We start from the raw sequence: 15,575 nt of genomic DNA on the forward strand, positions 1-15,575 counted from the left end.
TATTCAATAGAAAAACAAACTGGTGAAGCCAACTCTGGTTAAAAGAAGTTTAATGTGTTCAAGGCTTTTTATGGGATGAACCGGCAGACAATGTTACTTCTGGGATTTACCACTAACATCACGACTTCATGTCATCTTTCCTCAAATTGTGTTTACATTGAATAGTGACATCATTTCAACACAAGTTAAAAGCGTCCAGCACACCATTACAATTGGTGTATCAAATAACTATTGTCCTCCGCGTTGGTGCAAGCAGTAATTGTTATCATTGAATGATCCCAGATGGCTCATTGTTATGATCAAGACCGCGGATGTGCTTTGGTCAGAAACTTGTGTGAGTTGTTTCGAATAGAATATTGAACTATGCTGGATTCATGAATTTTAATATTCACTGCTTTCATAAATTTAGAGGGTGACATTAATTGCATACGTCATAATGCTATGCTTTACTCTTATAAACCCTCCATCTAGGTTCATGATCATAGCCAGTGGAATACACTCACCACACCCTTTTTAGGTCTGGCCTTGAAATGAGATTAAATGAGACTACATGTTATCTGCTCAATATACATTTCTCTTCAAAAGTCATCTTTATACTTGTTTTTCATTGATCTCCAAACGGCTTTTGACAGCGTCGACTGCCCTGAACTATGACAAATGTTAAAGCAACAGGGAGTCCCTGATAAATTATTACAAGCTTCTAGTTGCAATACACTCTGATACCACAACCAGGATGAAAAATAGTACCAGAATAAATACACTTCAGAGATCCCAATAGAACGAGGTGTCAAGCAAGGTTGTGTGTTTAGCACCAACTTTAGTTAACTGCTATGTAAACGATGTCATAAAACATTAACAAACATTGACTTAGATGTACCAAATATAAACAAAGCCCAAATACCAATACTGCTCTTTGCAGATGACGCAGTATTGATAACCCAAACCGAATTATCGATGCCTCGTCTTCTGGCAGGTTTCGAGTTATTTTGTATGCTAGAAGTCTCACCATCAATGATGGGAAAGCCAAGTATATGATTCTTAATAATTAAAAACTAAACTTAAAGCGACCTTAGGTTCTACAATAAGCCATTGGATCTCGTGACCACCTATGTCTATCCGTGCAGTCTCCTGGTTAGTAAAGTGTTTTGGGCCCCCTCTGGAGGAGTCTAAAATTAATACAGTTTTCGGCTAGCAAGCAGGTGCGGTATTGAGATTTGCAAAATCGTGTGGAAAGTGTTAGATAAGCTCGGCTACCCTGGCATATTAAATTAAAGCTATGGCTGCCAGCATATGTGGTTCTGAGATTTGAAAACCCCCCATCCATTCAAACCACAGAGAACAATGTTTTACGACGGTTACTGCATTTCGGCTGTGAAACACCGATGGATGCCCTAAGTTGGCAGGGTATGCCCGGACGTGGGTCCCTTGCTCACCTTGCCACTGGATTCAAGCTAGCCTGGCTGATGAGGGTTATGAACCCGAAACCGGTCCCAGGATGGTTGTTTCCGGTTCAGTGAAGACCTGGCTTGGCAATTCAGGCTGGACTGTTCCCATGAAGCACAGGGTCAAGACTGATTTGCAATGTCGCAGCCAGAGTTCTATCTGAGTCTACATGTTTGTATGTCCGCATCCTATTCCATAAATTAATGCACTGCTTTTACTCAGTGGAAGAAGGTGGCATTTTATGCGCATGCATTTTCAAAAAATTATTCCCAACAACTTTTAATCCAAAACACAGAAGAATATCTCATTATGTGTGCTCTTCTCCTCCTGCTGTGAATGCCAACTTTAACAAGGATAACTTGAGTGAGCATTTCCAGTTGGTTAGTTTATGCATCACAAGTTAGCGTGTGGGATAGGTACATAGTGTACGTAGTAAGCAAATTGCCTGTAAGACCAGGCGCCAAAATAAGGTGGTTAAAAGCTTTCAACAAGAATCCAAAGAAAACGAGAGAAGGATTGCTAGTGCAGTAAAATGTACTGTGAATATCTCAGCCTGTAGACCATACATCTATTTCAGTTCAGTTCAGTTATTCTTTATTTCGATGGTTAAAAATCATCATAAAAATTCATATTATAAAAAGCAAAACAACACACATGATTTTACATTAAATTAGCATAAAAACAACCATCAACCAAACTGATACAATTCATGTAAGGTGCAATGTTACATACATAATTACTTAATCTCTTGTGTTCCTTAATCTTACTGCTACTTTTAAAAAACTTATTACATAAATCTATTTAGTTTCATGCTCAAAGGGTCAGACATGTAAAACGAAGATAATTTTCACTAGCCTGATCCCAGTCAGACAACTCCAAATGTTGTTTGCGTCATAATTAACGTTTTAGCAGCTATTTAATGGTGTCCATATATGCAGATTCTACCAAAAATGTGCGTACACTTTTCCTTCGTCCCACCCAATCGTAAATTTACATTTCACTAATTTGAACCCCCATCTGGTTGTCTTCCCAATGACCCCTCCATGTAGCTGACAAGGACAGTTGCATGATGAGTACACTGCAGGCAAACAAACTGACCTTCGGGTGAAAGGACTCTGCGCTTGCTCCGTCTGTGACATGACCTGTAAAAAAGAACACATGCAGGGGGGGTTACCCAGGAGTGGGGCTTGGCTTGGCAACATTCTTAAGTCAAGTTGAGCATAAGCATTAGAAAATGAAAGTAAAATGAACCCCAATAACCAAAAAAAGACCTTGAATATTACATCTTGGGGTGAAGATGATCATCTGTGCTGTTCTTGATAGCAAGAAGAACTAAACAAAGATAAGCATAGGATTATATATATGGAGATCACGCAGAAACCTACATAAAACAAACATACATAAGTAAACGTGGCATGGCCACAGCATGCTCTGTTGGTATTTCAGAGCATGTTCGACTCAAGTCAAGTCAAATAACTTTATTTCGAAACCAAAAAGGAATCATAAAAGTATACACATATAATAAAAACAGTACACACATATTAAAAGAGATACCCAAAAATCCAAAATACAATAAGGATTTTTTTAAAGTGCATTAAAAATAACTTTTGACAGGTAAATCCATTATAAAATATTATCACACGCTGACTTCAGTAACGGTTTCTAATGACAAGGGCCGATCTAATAAAGCTCAATACAGCATTACAAATACTTGGGGTGGACAAGGATAATAAATGTTCATAGGCCTCTCTGTAAAAACTGGAACCAAAAGATACCAAGACTGGTTTAAGAAATCTATTTCTTGGAGCTTTATACAGTGCACAGAATAAAATACAATGGATGGTGCTTTGCGAAACTCTGTTATTACAAGGGCACAGTTCGACTCTGTACAGGCGTTTCAATGACGGTCACGGCGCTACATTGCTTGATTAGAACCCACGACCTTCATCAGGGGCCCTTTTGCCATCATAACAGGAACTAGGGTATCCCAATACGACATTCCTGTACTCGGAATTACCAAAACAATGGTAATCAGAAACGCCAAGGTACAGGAATACCGTGTTTTTTTTAGTAAATAGGGAATCACTGTAGGAATTGGTGCGTTAGCAATACTAGCATGAGTCAATTGGCCTTTCCAGGTAAGGTATTCAATTGAATTATGACCTTGCTAAAAACTACAGGAATTAGAAAGTACGTCATTTCCCACAAACAAAAGCAGTCATTATTACTGTACTTGAAAAATCATATGTTTTAGAAAAAACTGCACTTAGGGTTTGGCTATGAAATCACTGTCACCAGCACAATGTTAGAAGCTTAGGGTTATAAACAATTCTGTAAGATTTGAGGCCCCTTTTTGGTAAACTGAGTTTATTGTATTGTGTTCTACTAATTGACACTCAGACAGATTTTATATCCAGGGGAATAACGTGTTTTACTTCCTAGTACCATTAACAGTACATATGTGTAACTGTACAGAATGTATGCACCTTTGACAGTTAACTTTAAATATGGCAATTATTGCACTGCGCACACCTTTCTTTACCATCCTACTGTTTTAAGCTCCTGCATGGGCAGGCTTACATGTACAAGGGTTGCACTGAAAGTTAAGAAGATGTCCTTTCCCCTATATCCCCTCCGCTCCTACATAGCAGTTGAAAGCAGGAGCAGATGATTTTGGGGGCTATACATAACATAAAATTATAGACGGGTAAAAAGTGAATAACTGGAATGTTTTGCACCTTACGGTTCTGGTGACATCATAGACAACTCAAGCTTCTCTCGTGCTGTCTATTTGAATATCACTCAGTGACAGACATCCCTGAAATTCACTGTTAGCCATCTAGAATTCTACATGTAGAACATGACTGGTTTGGAAAGTCAATCATCAAGGACAATAACAAACCCATGATTCCATTCTTGTCTGGGTCAATTACAAAACAAACAAGCAACTTCCTCTGAGGGTCTGACAGTATAGAGGCGATTGGAGTAAGGACATCAGACTGCTCGCCCTATTTGGAGCAGATGAGCTGGTGTCTTTTTCCTGTCTGTCACCACCATGAAAATCCTGTCAGTAACAGAGTTTCTCAAAAATAAACTCCTGCTTTTGGAGTTTTTTCAGAAAATTATTTGTGGAAGGTTTTAACCAGATATTGTCACCAATCAGTAGACCTGCACCCCAAATTAAAATTAATAAAGAATTTTCCTACGACTGAGGCAATTATTGAACAAATGCAAAATCAAGAATATTCTTGCAAAATAATGCAATATCTATAAACTACTCTCCTGATATGCAAGGCATAATGCAGACCAAATTCATAACTTCTCATTATGTTTATGGGCATCAGCCAAGACCCATTACCTGCTAAACCTTGTTATTTGAAGAGTATCCAATGAAAGAGTCAAATGTATAGTAGAGAAAGAGAATATCAGCATATCTTCACTCAACTCCTTCCATATCACGTGTTTTAATATACCCCCAGGTATCGTGCTCAGGTAATAAAAATAACATACCAGTACAGCAAGACCTTTAAAATGAAGGACAAGAAGACCACATTCCAAGCCCATAGTCTCCATCAACAAACTTTTATTTTAAAGCCAGAAATAGTTTTCAGAGACATGGCTGTTCTTTTTCCCCTCTATCTAAGAAATTACAATTCTGGCATTCAACTGCACAAAGTGCTAGTGCTGGGTTTTTCTTTCTACATCTATATATCCAAAAGGGATGACAGAGAACCCTTTTTCCCCAGGGGCTCAGAAAATTGAAATAATCCATGCCCAGCGAAATAACCTGCTGCAGTTTAAAGATAGCTGCTTATCAAATTATGGATCACACCCTCCTGAACACAGATAAAGAGATTACTCCTACCCCCTTATATATTGCTGGACATGGTCAATCATCCCACCCTTATCCAAGCCCTGAAGTCTTGAGGGGGATTACACTAGCAACATCGTTGAATGGTTCTCCTATATATCCAACTGATACTAGGTCAATCAGAAGCATAACTTTAAGTAACAGACACATCCTGTCATCTGCAGGGTTGACTAGGGCTCCACTTTGTCCTCATCATCTTCATTCTCTATATGGAGACCCTTGGAAATCTACAGACTAACAACTGGATTACAAATGAACAACCCCTTTGTGACATATAACACTATTTGAATGTCTCCTCCTCTTCAGATATCTAGTCTGTCAAAAACTGCCTGCACATCATCTCGATCTGAATGTCCTGGATGTCTAGCACCTTCTTGGTGCTGAATCCACCAATTGAGAATTTCTAATATTTGGAGGAAAAAAGCAGCAAATAGTCCAAACCAAAAAAAAAGCTGAATGATTTGAACTCCAACTTTCACCCAGAGCTGTGTCAATCAGATTCATCCTGAACACTACTCTTCATCAAGCAACACATCGCCAATAAAACCAAGTCTGCTTGGTAATAGCTATTTGTCAGATAAAGAAAGTGAAACCATACCTTCTAGAATGTAACTTCAAAATTACTGCTCAAGCCTTTGTCCTCTTTTATCGAGATGGAGGCAATGCCCTACTCCATGGATTCTCAGATTCATTACTAACCCACCTTTAGGGATTCCTAAACACTGAAGCACACCTCATGAAGCAACTCAAGAAATGGCAACACCACTCCTACCCTGATGGAGCTTCACTGTTTCCCCTTGCTGTTACGCACCATCCTCAAAACCAGCTGCATTATTTACAAACCCATCACGACTAGCACCACAGCCTATCAGGCTCACATTCTCACCATCTCCATTGGCTCCCAGCACATCTGCTGCCTGGACACTATGGTAGTGCAGATGAAGTAGCGTAAAGAAAAGAAACCAGACAACAGCCCTTCTCCGTCCATGCTCCTAGGATCTTTTATGAAATTCTTATATGCATTAGGACCTCCACAACACTGTTTCAATTTAGTAAAAAGCTGAAGATTTACCTCTTTAAAGAACACCGTATGCCGAAGCAGTTAACAGTCCGCTTCCTCATTTAGAACCCAACTAACCCTGCATTCACTTATTGACATTATCCTTGCTCTGGACAGTGTAAAGCTTTCCAGAGTCTTTCGGCTTCGTTAACTCTATATAAATACCACATCATACATAAAATAATTTGACCCAATCTGTGCCCTGAACACTTCTGAGAACCATCTACTTTTACAGTCGCATAGCTCCCTATCGCCATCTGGACTGCCAAATGTTATCTATTCATTGGCAACTGTATTAGTGCTTTAAAGTGTTCTGCTGTGTTTGTAAGACCATGTTAGTTTAAGCTGTCAGCAGTAGCGGTTCCTCCGCTAAGGCGGAGGAGCGTCACCCCACTGCTTTGCAGCAGTGAAAGAAAGGAAAAATAAAATGATAATAACTTGACGTTATTATTTTATTTGTTCCTGCTGCGACAGCATGGGGCAGGGCGGGGCTGCTCTGCTCACCGAGCAGGGGAGCAGTGGTGGGCACACTGAAGTGCGCATGACGCTTTTGCCGGCTGTTGGAGAGTAGGATCTGCATTTATGTTGCCCCCACTTTTTTTCTGATGCTAACACTGGTTTCTGGCTATAGTCTGGCTGGGTCCCTGCTAATCAGGGCCCCAGTCTCTCTGTTCTCTCTAAACAACTTGGAGTGCATATTAGATGCACTAGTGACTGGATATTGTGGTACCTTAAGAGCCCCTAGTATATGGTACCTTAGATACCAAGGGCATTGGTACTTCACAGGCCTACCAGGGGCTGAAGCAAGTATTATGCCACCCCTGGGAAGCAGACTAAATCGGACACCACAATCCTGCTACTTCAGCCTGGGTGAGGTAGTGTTAGCACTCCTCACTGAGGTATAGGTTCCTATATCTCACCATACACACACATATAAACCTATCAGTCACCCCTAAGGCAGGCCTTATCAATCCTGAGGGCAGGGTGCTTGGTTTACAATGTGAGGGGGAGCCTCTGCCTGAGCAGGGCCCCTCTGCAGCTGGCAGAGTCTATTCTCTGTGGCTGGTTGTGGATGCGGTTAAACCATATACTCTTCAGTGCATTATAACCTAGCGGTAAATGTTAACTTTGGAATTACTGCATCAAAACATGTCGTGTTTGGTGTCAAACAACTTGGAATCATACCCCCACACCAGTGACTGGTGTGGGAGTATGATCCCACCCTTCTAGAGGGGACGACATGTACCTACTGTGGAAACACGGTCGAAATCTGAAAGAGCCCTGGCCTCACAAAATGGATGCCACCAGCACAGACACTGGGCTGCCCTCCTGCTGCTGACTGAAACTCGCAGTGGAGGAGGCCCAACAATAGGCATCCTGTCACAGGGAGGTGTCACCACCTTCCAGACAGGATTTAGTGTATTGGGGCTGGGTGGGTGCACTCTTAGAGTGCTTTGAAGTCCTGCACTGGGGGAGCAGTAGGCTCCTCTGTGCATATGCCAGCTCAAACCGGTTCAGGGGCTACCTGCCCCTGCTCTGGCACAAAACTGAACAAAGGGAAGTGGGTGTAACCACCCACTCCCCTGACCCTCCCAGAGGAGTGGTGATAGAGCTAGTCCCTCCCTTTCCTTTAGTATAAGATAGGGAAACCTTGCCATTGCAAATTAGATGACTACGCTCTACAAGAAGAATCCTGGCCCTTTGATGTTCCACTACCTTTGGAAGACTGAAGAATCTCTCTTGGAGTCAAGGAGTGACTCCCCTGCTTGGCAGGCACCAAAAACTTGAATCAACGGTCGCAAACTTTCCCGCTCCCGCTGGAGTCCGAAGTCCCTGCAGCCCCAGAAGTGGATTTCCTAACTTCTCGACAGCCATTATGAGTCTCCAGCAGAGCTGAGGTGAGTGGACCCCATGAGTGATGAGGAACAGCAATACCCGGGTACCGTGCACTATTGTCGAGTGCAACCCCTTCACAACATTCTATGAACTTGTGCATTGGACCACGTGTAGTCCAAGCCTAAAGCAGGATTTCCCTCAAAAATCGGAGGCCTGCCTTGTCCTGAGTGACTGTGGGCTCCTGTGAAGCAAATCCTCACAAGGCATCTTTGCGATCCCTTGCCGGCTGGCTTGTGGGTCCCCTGAAGACTTTCTCATCAAATCAAAGGGTTCCCTTGGTTGCTACAGGCCTGCCCTGACTTACCCTTGCTGGGTGAGTCCCTCAGACCTTGCTGGCCTGCACCGCTGACTTTCTTCAATTTCCACAAGACTTGCTGTTGCCAAGGCTTGTTGGCTCCAATCCGGTTGCCGACACCTCAGTTAGCTGCAGACTTTGTGGGACACTCCGAATCCAGCTCCTGGTTGTCGTCAACACCTCCTGGACCTCGTGCTTGAAGAGTCAAAACACCCTTGATCACCTGAAATCACCCGACTTCCGTGGGCATCCATCTTCCTGCCCCCGGGTCACTGGCAAGTGACTGTGAACACTGTCCCTTCTGCTTTCAGGTCTTCTTTCTTCTGAATCCAGCCTTGGATTCCACCGGACACTTCTCCTGTCTTCACAAGCAGCAAGTCTTCTTTGGCTCCCATTGAAAACGACGCCGCGACCCGACACCAAAAGACACCTATGCACCCGGCTTCCCTGGATGAGGAAACTCCAGCACTACGGTGCTCCTGTGGGTGTTGGCTTTAGAACTACTTACCCTGTAAGTGACTTGCTTGTAGACTCTCCCGAAGTATCCTAAAACTTTAAAATTTCAATCGCGACTTGCTCCATTGAAGTCCATTGGGATCCGCAGCTGTGTTCTCACACTGCATACGTCTCCCGTGGGTCTTTTACTTACCTGCCTTGGGTGGATTAGTGAGGCCCCAATGCTGCTGAAGGCCCTAGGCCTTGTCTCTTCTCAAGTCGATATTCCTAAACCTCTTTTTTAGTATATGGTCTGGTACGCCCCTAGGGCCCCAGCCATATTTGTGCTTAACTTGTTGTGAAATGTTGATTTGTGCATATGTCCTTGACTTCTAAACTCATAAAGAGATTAGCAGAGTGTGTTAGAAATAAATACATATAGATTTTATATATATACCTGTGTGGTGTCCTTTCATTTAGTAATTCAAGAGATTATAAGGTAAAACAAGCTGCTTTACATTCCTCTGAGACTTAGCCTGAAGGCTGCTCTCCACAGCTACCACTAGGATAGCTTTCTTTAAAAGGTTGTCTTAAACCTATCTACCGTAAGAGTCGAATTGGACTGGTGCAAGGTGGCCACTATAATTAGTGACCAGCATATGCCAGGCCAACTTCTCACACCGGCTGTGTCGGGCCGGCCAAACAGTCATGTGCACTTAGAATGCTCTCCACCCAGGCTGCATTACAGCCTGGGTGGAGAACATGTCCAGGCCCACAGGCCCCATCTGAGCGGTGAACTTCGGCGCTCAGACTAATTACAATGCTGCATTGCAGCGTTGTGATTGGCTCATGGGAGCCTGGCTGCTTCCTGTTCGGCCGATGAGGAGCAGAGACGATGTGGGAGACAGCAGCGAGGAGGTGAGTGTCTTTTTCTTTTTTCTTTTACACCCCCCTTACCCCCTCGCCCCCAGCCCTGCCACCCCAGATCCGTGCCGGCTGCCACTGGCTGTCAGATATAGAGATGGTTTTTCAGCGAGTGATCGACAAGAGTTGTGAATCTGTAAGACTTTTTTCCACCCTTTCTATCACCATCTTCAACACTGTAATGCATCAAATCAGAAACTGAAGGGGAGATCATTATCTGGAAATAAAAAATTGCAGAGGGTGTAAAACACCATTGCCCTAACATTCAAATGGTCTCCCACCACAACACCACCATGAATAATGTGTGGCAGAAGACAAGCGAGGTGGGGGCCGAGAAAGGATTGAGGAAAGACAGGGCTGGAAACCTTGCAGAACGTGAAATGGGAGGTTCGTGTGAATCGGCTGAGCTGGCTTTACGGAGGCATCTGATGCCTTGTGAGAATGACAGTCAAGTTGCAATAAAGCTAACTACGAGACATAGCAAGAATGTTATATCTGTTAATCCCTTTGCGCTCCAGTTAATATAGTTTATGAATGATCATTGCATTTTACCACTACCACTTAACATCTTGGCCACCATTTTGGTATCTCTTGAAGTTCCATTATTTCTCTACGTCTCTTCTAAAGAACCAATTTTGTGATATCACTTGTCATCTTGATTAAAATTGTACTATATACACAAAATCATATCCGTAGCTTCTATGCCCTGAATGTATACGCTCTGTGTACAAATGACCCAAATCCTATTTCTCCGAATCTTAGGAAGAGTGAACGTTTCATTGATTAATAATTAAATTGTCTATCTTATGTTTCTGAGCATCAAAGGCTGGGAGCCCAGCAGATATGAGCTACATAAGCTTGTAGTGGAATTTAGCCTTCAGTAGATGGTCGGTTTGGTTAAATTATATCCCAACACTTTAAGTCTGCCTGTTTTCCACCCCTACACCATTATCTTACCCTGAAGGAAGATGTTCTAGGGCTGAAGCGTCTCTGGGCACTGCCACTTCCGGTGACACCAGGAGAAGTGGCCGCAGAGCCATCTGATCCTTCAGGACTGGAACTCGAGCGTTGCACTTCTCTCATCGTAGTGTCCTGAAAAAATAGAACAATGTGAGACTTTCCAACATTTTGCTAGGTGACAATTGAAATACAGAGATATCCCGAAATGTAATTGACAAAATGAATGTTCAGATAGTTCTTACAGCACTTACAGTTGTAACCAAAAATGAGTACTCGCTATTTCCTTTCCCAATTAAATACAGAACACATTACCAAACATAAGCATTTACAGGGTTTTTCCCAGTGTAGATTTTTTTGGTAAGAAATTCTGAGCAATACCGCTGCCTGAGTTTTAGCCAAAATAAATGTTGCTTGTGAATTAGTTCTAAGCAGGCGTTTGCCTTGCTTTCTTTTCATTCAGAACGATTATTTGTCAAATCAAACCTCCAGTTTCTATTTTTGAAAAATGCAAGCAGCAATATATTCTTTTCCAGGAGAAATTTCCCCAAATACAGTTTTTCCTGGAAAACAATAGAATCGTAGTAATTAGGTGACAATCTTAAAAATTAAATGATTTTACAAAAATGTGAATCATAAAAAATAGAATATTCTATATTTCTCACACAAAACAAAAATTAACAAACAAACTGTATATTATAATTTGAATCACTACTTTGGCTGATATAGTGAAGGACGCATAGACACGACTTGGAAAATACACACAATACATATTTAGAAGGATAATAGATACCACCGTAACTACAGAGTGGCCCAGTGGAGATAGTGTTACAGGTTTTTCAGTAGGGGTGCGCGGAATTTGCGAAATTCACTTTCGCAAATTATCGCGAAAAAGGTTCAAAATTATCGCAAACATGTGGAAATATCGTGAAGATGCGGAAGTTTTTTTCCCGCTCGTTCGCGAGATTTTCTGCATGGTTGCAGCTCGCCAACTTACCCATGTGGTTGCTCGCGGGCGCGGCCATCTTGTTTTCAGTTGTCTCGCGGTGCATGATTGCGAGAAGGAAGACTTGATCGTGCGACGCATGGCGTCACTGCGGGCGCGAACTGTCGCGAGACAGCGTAAATGGCTAAAAGCAATACAACATCTCATGGAGAACGCGACCGGATCGGGAAAACTTGTCGGCGAACGCGGGAATTCAGGTAAGGCGATCGCGCGGGCGCGAGAATGTATTATTTTACAGCGCGAGCAAGAAACAAATTATCGCTAAGCTGCGGAATGCAGAAATGTTGACATTTTCGCGCTTTCCGCGGAACGCGAAAATGTCAAATTATCGCAATTTCCGCGACCGTAACGAAATTTTAGCCCAGGCCTATTTTTCAGTCCTTTGGTGGAGTGCAACATTTTACAGAACAGTTGATAAAGTTCCAAGGGAAATGCCCAAGGTTCACGAGGAACAAATGCTATGAGCAGCGCTTGTGCTTTTGGCAAGATGGCTGAGTTTTGTTGAAGATACTCCCGACAAAAAGAGGTGACTAAAATCTGATATTGCAAGTGGGTAGAGATGGGATAGACCTCCATGCCAGTGTGTTACAGTGTACCAAAGACGTGTGAAAGAAGAGTAAATAGTTGATGTCCCACTAAATAGTGTAAAGAAGTATGAACACAAACACCTATTACTGTTTGATTACCCACATTTGGGGTAGAGGATTATGGCACCGATAAAGACATGCAATCGCTTGATGATGGCTTCTCCGGAGTGTGTGTTTATAGATGAGAAACAGGAAGAGGCGCTTTTATTTGCCATCGTGCAACCATCATACAAACAGCCAATGTGACTCAGCACAGATTAAAGAATTTGGTATTCCTATGGATCCAGCAGAGAATAAAAGGGCAAGAGCCCGTCTCTTGAGATAGAAAACATTCAAAATTCACCTGGCTTGAGAAACCTGTTAAGGTAGAAGTATCACATGTGCAACAAATCCATTTCCATAAATAGGACCACCAGTCCAACAGCAGTTCAGTCTCCAACTGAACCCAGCATTCCACCAGCCCCAGCATATCAGATTGCTATCTCGCTGATGACCACTAGAATGTAATGGTTGCTCAGCAACTGAGCCAAAGGGTCAATATGAATAGCCACAAGTACAAACCACAACACATCTTCCCCCATATAATGCATAAAACAAAATTCATAGTTAATAATGACTGGGGAAAAAATGAATGAATGAAGTTCAAATACATAACATGGCATAACACAATTGCAAGGAAATATTGCATGTCCTGAACACTTTATGACATAGCATAATCACTATGCCAGACTGGACGGAGCCTCAATTTCTTGGGGAATTGACCACCATCTGGATTTTGACCTTGCTCATCCACACAACCTGATTGATCAAGAAGACCCAACCCATGCAAAGTTCTGTTGGCTCTCTGACTACAATCATTCCACTTAACTAACCTGGACATGCTCCACACATCTCCAGAATTAAATTGCACCACATTTTTCTTCCCTTCCACAATCACAAATGGGCCCATGAACCTGAAATGTCCCTTTCTTAAGAACCCCGGCTTCCGGACCAGCACCTTTTCTCCCACACTCCAACTCTTGTCCCAAACCTCATTCCTGACATCAAACCTGGCCTTGTAATTCTCTTGATGAGCTACCCTCTTAGCTTTGAGACTTTCTTTAAGTAAAGGTTTCACAACATACCTCTCTTTCATCTCACCAAGACTCAACCTTAACAATGCAGGGTTCAACTTATCACGTGGCTTCCTGCCTCTCAGGACAGGAAAGGGTGAGAGCAAGGTCACACAATTAGGCGTATTGCGGTGAGCCCACCAAGTCTCCCTAAGCATACACTTGAGAGAAGTCCTAGTCTGTGAAGCTTTCTGAGCACAACTCTTTATTATTTTGTTCATAATCTCTGCCAGGCCATTTGCCTACGGTGAATATAACGCTTGTAATGTTTGATAGATAATTCCTTAAGAAAGGAACACATCTCATGGGATGCCAATTGCACTCCATTGTCGGTGATAAGGCACTTGGGTACCTTCTCTGGAGAATTCCTTGTGTTAACAAAAGGTACACACTTAGTCACTACCCATTTCGAGGTGTAGTCAACCAGTAATAACACATAACCGAGCGAGGCACAAATAGGCAATTATCTAGAAGCAATTGAGGTTCCCTCACTCTCCCTGAAAGAGACGGGCAAGTTAAACGAAGATTTAACCCTCGAGGAAGTGATGGAGGCTATAGGCCCGCAAAAGTCGGGGGAAACCCCGTGTTCTACCAGGCTGCCGGGGCAATTCTTTAAACAGAACAGCAGTCTGCTAGCCCCGTGCTTACTAAATATGTTCTGAGTGTCGAAAGAGGAAGGGGTACTTCCAAATGATCTTTGAACAGCAACGGTGGTGGTGATCCATAAAGCAGAGAAACCTTCAGGGGAGTGCGGGCCCTATCAACTCATATCACTGCTCAATTCAGAAACAAAGATTCTGGCCACTATTCTGGCGATGCGCCTCCTGGCGGTCATTACCCCTCTGATACACAGAGATCAATCTGGCTTTATGCCTAAGCAAGCCACACGTTTCAATTTACGAAGGCTCGCCAACTGGATGGATACGGTTAAGAACAGAGATAGCCCGCACTTGCTCCTCTCACTTGACGCCGAAAAGACATTCGATACAGTACATTGGCCATTCTTTTTTTTTTTTTTTTTTTTTTTTATGAAGCCAAAAAAGAGAAAACAAAGAGACAAATACAAATCATAGCAGAAAATCCCAAAATCAAGGCAGAATAGGTAGCATAAAACATCAACACAAAATCAGAATCAACAAAAGCTTTTAGTCTCATTGAAGACAATGCCAAATTCGTTCAGTTCTCATCTGTGAGGTGAGGCCCCTGGCCTTAACTAGGGTAATCTCTAGTTCAAATAACCCCCCTTAACAACTGCCAGAACTCTGCCAGCGTAGGATGTTTAGTTTCAATCCAGACCCTAGCTATACAAAGGCGACAGCAGGCCATAATGATGGAAAATAAGGCTGCTCAAATTACACCTGAGTCTTCTATAAGCCCCAAGAGTATCTCTTTCTCAGAAATGACAATATTGATTCCTGAAAGATTACACAGCTCCTCAGCAATTCGTGACCAAAAGATAGAAAGTACAGGACAAGTAATGAACATGTGTCTAATATCTGCAGCAAAAAGAGAGCATTTAGGGCATTGAGTTTTAGGTGTAATAGTAGACGTGGCCCATTTAGAGATGATTTCCGGCGTGTAGTATAGAAGGAATAACATACGATGTTGCTGAAGTTTTAAGTTGATAGACGTAACTGAGGTATTGATAGTCAGTAACGACCTGTGCAGATCTGTTATAGTAATATTAGTTCCAAAATAGCGATTTAGTTTATCTGCAGCCTGAGCAGCATCGTCAACTGCGCCTATGATCAAATATTTGTATATTTTTCCTATACAGCCCCTGCCCCGAAGTTGCAGCAATGAGCTGGCAGAGTCCACTAGCACATTAATGCTCACTAAGCCTTCCCCGTTAATAAAAAAATCTCTAATTTGCAAAAATTTAAAGAAGGAATAATTGGGAACCCCAAATTCCTCTCTCAAAGAAGAAAAAGATCTTAATCCATCCTGGTCGTATAGTTGTCCTAACTGTGTCATACCTCAATTTTGCCA

The 15,575-nt window shown here is 42.5% G+C and overlaps 1 protein-coding gene across 2 annotated transcripts in view; it reads right to left on the minus strand.

Annotated features, from left to right (window-relative positions):
* The window catches only part of LOC146859710 (uncharacterized), a 296,642-nt gene that overhangs the window by 46,216 nt on the left and 234,851 nt on the right, over positions 1–15,575 (minus strand). For both annotated transcript variants that reach the window (XM_085643456.1, XM_085643457.1), the window contains exons 6-7: positions 10,882–11,016; positions 2,542–2,585 (exon numbers count right to left, since the gene is read on the minus strand). In XM_085643456.1, the coding sequence (XP_085499582.1) occupies positions 2,542–2,585; positions 10,882–11,016 (179 nt within the window). The remainder of the gene's footprint in view (positions 1–2,541; positions 2,586–10,881; positions 11,017–15,575) is intronic.

This window comes from Triturus cristatus, chromosome 3_1 (genome assembly GCF_964204655.1).
Source record: "Triturus cristatus chromosome 3_1, aTriCri1.1, whole genome shotgun sequence".
NCBI classification, from domain to species: Eukaryota; Metazoa; Chordata; class Amphibia; order Caudata; family Salamandridae; genus Triturus; species Triturus cristatus.